The sequence below is a fragment of the Tupaia chinensis genome, unplaced genomic scaffold (assembly GCF_000334495.1).
Source record: "Tupaia chinensis unplaced genomic scaffold, TupChi_1.0 Scaffold000196_1, whole genome shotgun sequence".
NCBI classification, from domain to species: Eukaryota; Metazoa; Chordata; class Mammalia; order Scandentia; family Tupaiidae; genus Tupaia; species Tupaia belangeri.
Window position 1 is genome coordinate 855,000 of NW_006159671.1, and position 7,954 is coordinate 862,953.

At 55.2% G+C, this 7,954-nt stretch overlaps 1 protein-coding gene across 1 annotated transcript in view; it reads left to right on the forward strand.

Moving 5' to 3' along the window:
- SLC6A5 (solute carrier family 6 member 5) overlaps nt 1-7,954 on the forward strand; it is a 68,309-nt gene that overhangs the window by 6,976 nt on the left and 53,379 nt on the right. The window contains exons 4-7 of the mRNA XM_027771204.1: nt 1-312; nt 2,857-2,995; nt 5,413-5,544; nt 5,859-6,032. The exon at nt 1-312 is cut by the window's left edge and continues 222 nt beyond it. Coding sequence (XP_027627005.1) covers nt 1-312; nt 2,857-2,995; nt 5,413-5,544; nt 5,859-6,032 — 757 coding nt within the window. The remainder of the gene's footprint in view (nt 313-2,856; nt 2,996-5,412; nt 5,545-5,858; nt 6,033-7,954) is intronic.

The window sequence follows — 7,954 nt, forward strand, 5'->3', positions numbered from 1 at the left end:
GCGGGGGCTTGCAAACTCGGCCGCCCGCGGGCACAGGCGGCATCGGCGGCTCTGCGGGACTTGAGCGAAACGCACAACGCACAGGCTGCCCCGGCTGCTGGGGACGCGGGGCCTGGCAACGCGCTACACTGTAAGATCCCGGCTCTGCGAGGCCCGGACGGGGATGCGAACGTGAGTGTAGGCAAGGGCACCCTGGAGCGGAACAACACCCCGGCGGTGGGCTGGGTGAACATGAGCCAGAGCACAGTGGTGCTGGGCACAGACGGCATCGCGTCGGTGCTTCCGGGCAGCATGGCCACCACGGCCTCCCAGGTAAGCAGGTCGCTTTGGGCCGGCACCACCTTCTGTTCTCCAGCTGCGCGCAAAGCGAGCTGGCCCGCGGCGGGTGCACGTGTGCTGATGGGGAGACCGGTTGGCAGTGCCAGGTGGTGGATGCAGGAGTCAGCTTTGGGGGCTTCAGAAGCTCGCACCGCGCTCGGGTGGGCAGTTCAGGGCGCAAAAGATGCAGTGACCCTGCCAGAGGGGCCTCGACCTATCCCTTCCCAGACTCAGTGGTAGCTGGAATCCCGGTCCAGACTCATTAAACCGTTGAGGGAGATAGATTTCACCCTTTTATGCACACATGCCTCCCGTCCCTGTCAAGGATTGGGTCTTATCTATAAAAAAGAAAGGAATAAAGAAAACGGAGAAGAGCCGGAGACGAGGTGGGTAACGGGCTGCAGCCTTTACCCAGGTGTTCCCCTTTCCCACAGAACTCCTCCGATGACAGTTGGGTTTGCTGGAGGCTCCCGAAGCTTAAGCTTCAGGGACTATTTTGCCCAGGCTTTTCCCAAACTCAGTGCTTTTTATCTAATTTTTCATCATAATTTTGTACCCCTCCCCCCATGACCCTCCCTCAATTCTACAAGCTTCAGGCTCCGCCAAGCTGGATCCCCCCAGCATGTCGTCTTTCACCACTCAGCCAGAGGCATGAGAAAGCCGCTGAGCAGATCCCATTCCCTGGGCTGGGGACACAGGCAACTCCTTACCCATGTGTGCGTACTTCCCCCCTTTCATTTCTCCTTTTTTTTCTTTCTCTTTCCAAAAAAAATTTAATCTCATTTCTTCCTGTGTCACCTGCTTCAGCTCTTCCTTTCCCATTGCTGGCCTTCCTGCTATCTCCTCTCCCCCCCTGGGCTCTGGAGTGAGGCAGGTATCCAGCATGGGGGGCCTGGACTAGAATATCCTCCTGTGTTAGATTTAGGGTTTATATAGGCTTCTGTCCTTAATCACGCTGAGGTTTGCACACACACACACACACACACACTTCTCCACAGCCCACATAGCAGAGCAGCTGATAGAATAACTTGAAATGAATGTACACTTAGCCTTGCCCAACCGTTCTTGCTTTTGGGATCCACCTCTGGAGCATTTGCGTGCCGGTATGCTCTGCCTCTGATGGTGCGTGTTTAACACTGTGACCCCGGGTGGAGCAGAGCATGTGTTTTATAGTCTGTGCTCAACCTCTGCACTGCGTCAAAAGGAGCTGGAGCCCCCACCCCTTCCCCCCTGGAAGGACCGGTGTGGGTTTGGGGTGGAGGTAGTGTGTGTGGGAGGAGCACAGGAGGGTCCTCAAAGACTTTCCGTACCTGATTTCTGAAAGCATTTATGGTCGGCCCTGCCCACCTTTCTGGTTGGGCCTTTCTGACTCCCACACTGACCCTCCTTCTCCCTCCTTCTCTGTCTCTAAGGCTTCCTTCTTGATAGCTTCATGTGCCTTAGCCAGCTAGTAGAAAAGGCAGGGTAGGACAGACCAGCTGGTTGCTGGGGGAGGTGGAGGTGGCTGAAAAGGTGGAAGCTGTGCAGTGACCCAGGTCTCCGGAGGCTTCACGTGGTGTGTGGGTGTCCCGAACACTTGCAGCTATTTGAGGTGGCCTCACCTCAGCTCTGTTTGCACAGCAGTGCGGGATTCCAGAACCAGCCACTGCCCCAAGAACGCATCTTAGTGTGAGTTTGGAGAAGTGAATCCCCAAGCTTGATAGGCAGCTGGAGCCTCAGGAAACTGCTTTTTAGCACCTCCGTTTCCATACAGATGGGGACACAGGAGCTCAGGAAGGACACATGGCTTGTCCTGGTTTATGGAGCTGGCCAGAATACACTTCAGACCAGAATTCAAGGTTTTAGATGGCCCCGCTCTTACCCTCTCTGTTCTCTCTCTTGCCCCTCACCTCCAAATCCCCCCCAGCCCTTCTCCTTACCTCCTTCGATGAGCTGACCAGGCAGCACCGTAGGCCCTGGCAGAAAAAGCGAGGCAGGCTCCCGGATTGGCTGCAGGCATTGCAGAAATTCTTTCTGGCCATGGCGCACACCCCAGAGGAAGAGAGGGCTGAGGGGATGTGGGTGCAGGATTTTATTTATTTATTTATTTTGAGTGGGAGGGCTTGGTTAGACACTGCTTGCTGGGAACTCTAGGGCATGACATTGGGGGCCTGCTTGCCGAAGGACTCTTGGTGAGGGGTTGGGGATGGAGGGGCCTGCTTGCAATCACCTGTAGGTTCTAGGTTTGGGGAGAGCTGCTTGCTGGTGTGCCTTGACCTTGGGATTTTTGAAAGAAGGGTCCAGGCATCTGTTTAAGATGGCTCTTTAGCTCAGAATTGGGGGGCCTGCTTGCTGAGACTCTCAGCCAGAGGGGCAAAGGTCCTGCCTGTAGATGCATCCTTTCTTTAGACCGGGGACCCTGCTTGCCGATGCATCCTCAGTTGGGAAAGTGGGGGCCTGCTTGCCGGGAAGGCCTCTCAGCCTGGGAGGAGGGTTGGAGGGGGCCTGCTTGCAACCTGCCCGGGGGCTGTTTCCGACCATGTGCTTTTCCGCCCCCAGGAGGACGAGCAAGGGGATGAGAATAAGGCCCGAGGGAACTGGTCCAGCAAACTGGACTTCATCCTGTCCATGGTGGGGTACGCAGTGGGGCTGGGCAATGTCTGGAGGTTTCCCTACCTGGCCTTCCAGAACGGGGGAGGTATGGCTTTTCAGCTCTTTCCGCCTGCGGTGTGTCGGGGCGGGCACTTGCGGGTTGGAGGGGACGCAGAGCCTCAGGCTGATGGCAGGGGAGGCTCTGGCAGCCTGAGGCCACATACACTGGCCACATACACTGCCCCCTAGGCAGGCGGGCTGGGGGCAGGAGCGACCAGAGCAATCTGCCCTACAGATCCAGGAGGCTCTGATCAGGAGAGGGGGTGCAGTGGGGGGAGTGGGACCCCAAGATCCCACATTTGCCCTGTGTGGGGCTGTGTCCTGAGCCAAGCCGGCCTGGAGGCAGGGAAGTTCGACTCCAGTGGTCAAGGATCCAGGAGTGGGGCATTCCCCACACCTAACCGACTTTAGAGGCAGTAGTGGGACAGTCCTGGAGGCCAGAACCTGGATCCAATCCTCTCTTGTAGGAGGCTTTGAGAATGGGCGCTCAGATCCTGTGGAAAACCGGGTGCAGCAGGAGAGGCGAGGGAGGGGCTGGAGGTTGTGCTCTCTGAAATCTCTCAGAAGCTCCCTCCCCACTCTCCAGGCAGGAGTTGGGCTTATTTCGTTTGATTTTAGTTTAGCTAAAATGGGTTTCCTTTCATTCGTCCTAACGGGGTGGACAAGGCTGAGTTTGAAGGAAAAGCGCTCCAGAGACTGAAGGGCGAGTTAGCCATCACCGGCCAAGCCACTGGGATCCCTAGTACCTCTTCGGTCCCCACTGTCAGAACCCCTTTTGCTCGTGCTCCTCAGTTGGGGTGCCAGGCCCATGCTGGTTGCCGGGTCCCCTTCTAGGAACAGGAATTTGCACCGAGAGTGCCCTCCCACATCTCGGCTGAGAGGGACAAGAAACGTGTCCCCTGGTCCCATAGGTCAGGCGGTGTAAGGGATTCTTTTTGCCTTTGCTTCTCTTGGGTCCGCTCCAGGCAGAATTCAGTGCACCAGAAGGACAGGTACTGCACCTAAGGCCGATCCAGACCGAAAAATAGGTGGCCGCTCTCCTCTGCCAATTCCCAAATAGGACACGGTGACTAGTAGTGATGAGGACTCAGGGCGTTTGCAGTCGGGGAGCCCTGGCGCCAGCATGTGCGAGCTGCAGGAATAGGGTTTCCGTTTGGTTTTCCACTGGGAGTTTTCAGAGCAGGGTGTTGTACTGAGGCTTCCAGAGAATGGAAAAGGAGTGACCATCTGGGATGGGGGAGCGGGCGGGAGGTCCAGCACTGAGAACCTGGCTCTCCAAAGTGCCCGCGCTTTGCTTTCCCAGGATCTGGAAAGTGGTGCTTCCCACCGGCAGACCCTGGGGAAGCAGCCTTTTCCCCACTGCGGCTCTGGGACCCTCAGCCCAGAAGAGAAGGATGCAGCGTCCCCCGTCTTTCTGGGAAGCCCTGTCAGGAGAGGATAGAACAGGCTCCCCGAGTTTATTTCCAGCAGCCCGATGGGTCTGCCTGGCTTGGGAAGCCCCGGGAGGAAAAGCCCTTCTGCTGGACAGAAAGTGGGAGGACCAGCTTAATGGGCGGCCCACAGGCCTCAGCTTTCCTGCTGCCCAGTACTGCGCTCCCATTTAAGGCATTTCTGCTCCCCGAAATTCACTCTGATTCATAAGACAGCACTTCCTGGGCAAAGCCTTTTTATTGATCCCCCTCCAAACAACCTGAAAAAACTCCGTGAACCCCAGAGAGCCGTCAGTAAGTTAGTAGAAGTCTATCGGGTACTATTGCACCAGCCTGGTTGTTCTGGGGACCGAAAAGATGAAGGTAAAGTCTTGGCCTCACAGTCTAGACCAGACACCCTCATGATCAGGTTTTCAGTGCCTGGGGCAAGTTACTGTGGAGGGCCAGAGAAGGGGGACTTCCTGGAAGAAGAAGCATTTGGGTTGACCTTGAGGGATGGAAGGGGCTTAGCCTATAGAGAAGAAAGCGGGCAAATCTGATGGTGGGGAGAGGGGTGGGCATCTTGCTGCCTGTCCTTCCTGGGAGGCCCAGCCCTGGTTGAAGGTCTGCAGGGAACTTGGGTTCCTGAGAGGGGGCTCCCAGAGCCTTCCTTGGCCCACCTGATGTCCTCGGAAGGCTGATGAGAGATCACCAAATCTACCTCCAACAGGGAGTCAATGGCGTGGAATTTTTGAACCTAGAAGGGCTTCATTTGGGGAAACCAAAGCACTGTAAAACACAGAACTCCTCCAGTGCATGGCCCCCAGCACCCATCCAGGCAGGGAATTGAAACAGGGGTGTGTTTACATGGGTACCCCTAGCATTACAAGGCAGGCTTGTCAGGTGCCTGCTGTTGGGATTCTCAAACACTCCATCAGAAAAGGAGCTAGTACCTTTTAGCTCACTGAGAAAGCCCAGGCTCCAACCTCTAGGGTCAGGTGGGCCGGGACCTGCCTCTCCTCCAGGACGCTCACCCCCACTCTCTCCTTCCAAGGTGCTTTCCTCATCCCTTACCTGATGATGCTGGCTCTGGCTGGGCTGCCCATCTTCTTCCTGGAGGTGTCCCTGGGCCAGTTTGCCAGCCAAGGGCCCGTGTCTGTGTGGAAGGCCATCCCAGCCCTCCAAGGTGAGTCCAGCCCACCTCCCGCCCTCCTCAGATCCTTACCCTGCCCTCTGTGGCCGCCCACAGCCCCAGGAAGGGAGTCCTGGCTTTTGCCATTAATAGAACTCATTGTTCCCTTCCTTTATTTGACCCTTCTGAAGAATGGCCCCAGATCAGTCTTGGCAGAATGGCTCAGTGTCTCGGGTGGACCCAGAGTTCAAGCTTCTTAGTGCACGCATCTGTGCAAGAGAGCCAAGAGCGAGGTCCCCACACCGCGCCGGCTCTGAGTCCTGCAGGATTTGGGATGGAATGACTCCCCGGAATTTTTGCTTCGGCAGGCTGTGGCATCGCGATGCTGATCATCTCTGTCCTGATAGCCATATACTACAATGTGATTATCTGCTACACGCTTTTCTACCTGTTTGCCTCCTTCGTGTCTGTGCTGCCCTGGGGCTCCTGCAACAACCCTTGGAACACGCCAGAATGCAAAGACAAAACCAAACTTTTATTAGGTAAGTGGAAATATACCTGCTTTAGGTATAAGGCCCGAAGGAACTGGTTCAGCAAACTGGACTTCATCCTGTCCATGCTGGGGTACGCAGTGGGGCTAGGCAATGTCTGGCGGTTTCCTGGCCTGTGTGCTCTGAACTGTCCATTTGTTCGTTCAGCAAAGAGTCATTGGGCCCATGATACACGTGCCAGTCCCTGTACTGCGTGCTGGAGACACAAAGGCGAATGGTGACATCGAACAAGCACACCTGATCCTAGCATTGAACGAGTACACAGCTCAGAGCAGGGGTCAAATTCAATCGCTGGTGTGTTGGGTGAAAATGTCGATTCATAGGCTCATCAGGGTCTGCTTTCTTAGATTTGGCCGAAGCCAGGACACTTGCATTTTAACAAGCCATCGAGGATCTTATTTTGTTTCATGGTGTGTTTCTCAGGCTAGCAGTGTCAGGGGTGGGGAGCAGGGGCCCAGTTAGCAACTGCACCCTGGCCTTTCTGAGTGAGAAGCTGCATTTTCCCAAGATTCCCAGGTGGCTTGTCTGCTCAGTGTGATGTAAAAACTATCACCTTGGGGCTCAGAGTCAATGACAGTGAGGCAGGTACTCGGGGGCTTGAGGCCAGGGGAGGGCAGCTGTCTGGGACCTCTGGTGGAAATGTGTGTGTGTAGGACCCAGAGGAGGCCAGTCTGCTGGGGCGTCAGGGAGGGGCCTGGAAGACACTGCAGATAGGAAATCCATAGGGACTGGAAGACTTGGGGGAAACTGTAGCTCCTTTAGTCAAGGGCAGGAGTGACCATGAGGAGGAGGAGGGCAGGCAGGAAGGCTGGCTGGTCTCCAGGACATCTGTCTCTGCTGTGGACCGTGTGCACACCTGGCTCAAGTAACTTCTCTGTGGATCTGTTCTCCTCATCTGATAAACAGAAATAGCAGTAGTATCCCTCACCCTACCTGCCTCCTGGGTTGCTGTAGGAAGAGGAAGGAGGGCTATGATGGCGGAAGCACAAAACGACAGGGTGCTAGTGTCAGCCACTTTTGAAAGCTCGGGTTGTGTGGATGAGGACCTTCTTTGCTGGTAGGTCTGGTGGTCTCTGGAGGCTAGTCTGTGCTCAGCGGGGCGGCTTTCTGTGGTCTCTACGTGACCGGCTCTTGGTGCTGGCCTTGCAAACTAGCTCTTTCCCCCTCCAGTCCGCACACTGCAGAACTAAGACGATATCTAACCTTGAGTGTGTTACAAACCGGGGGTGAATTCTTCCCTCCCACAGCCCCAGGAGAGGTGTGAAACCTAAAGGCAGCAACTCGTGCGGGAGCTCTGTCATTACCAGATGTATGAGCACACGCAGCACACGCAGCTATGTTCAGCCCCCGCCTGGGAGGGCTTTAGATGACATTGGAGAAGAACCGAAACTAGATTAAATTCAAACCCTGTGCTCCTCGAAGTGCTCAGGAATGGGGGTTGGGGACTTGGAGGGGGTCCCATGTTCCCTAATGGTATGACCAAGAGTAAGAGTCCCTTTGCCTCAGTGGGTCTCCGTGTTCTCATCGGTACAGCTTCCAGGTTAATAATCTCTTAGGGTAGAACAATGGTTCTCAGGTCTGGCTGCTGAAAATTAGAATCAACGCGGGTGGGGAGGATGGGGGTGCAGCAGGTGGCTTGGTGGTTAAAGCACTGGATTCTCACATAGCTGATCGCAGTTTGAGACCCAGACCTGGTGACTTGCTTTCTCATTTTCTCTCTCTCTGTCTCTCTCTGGTGAGCACATATGCCCTGTAGCAAATTAATGATAATAATAATAATAAATGAGAAGGCCTCCTTTTTAAAAAAGAATCAGCTGGGAATTAACAAGTGGAAACATCACTGAGTGCTCACCTCAGATCTATTGAGTCAGAATCTCTGGGGATGAAAATAGAAATCTCTGTGTGTGTGTGTG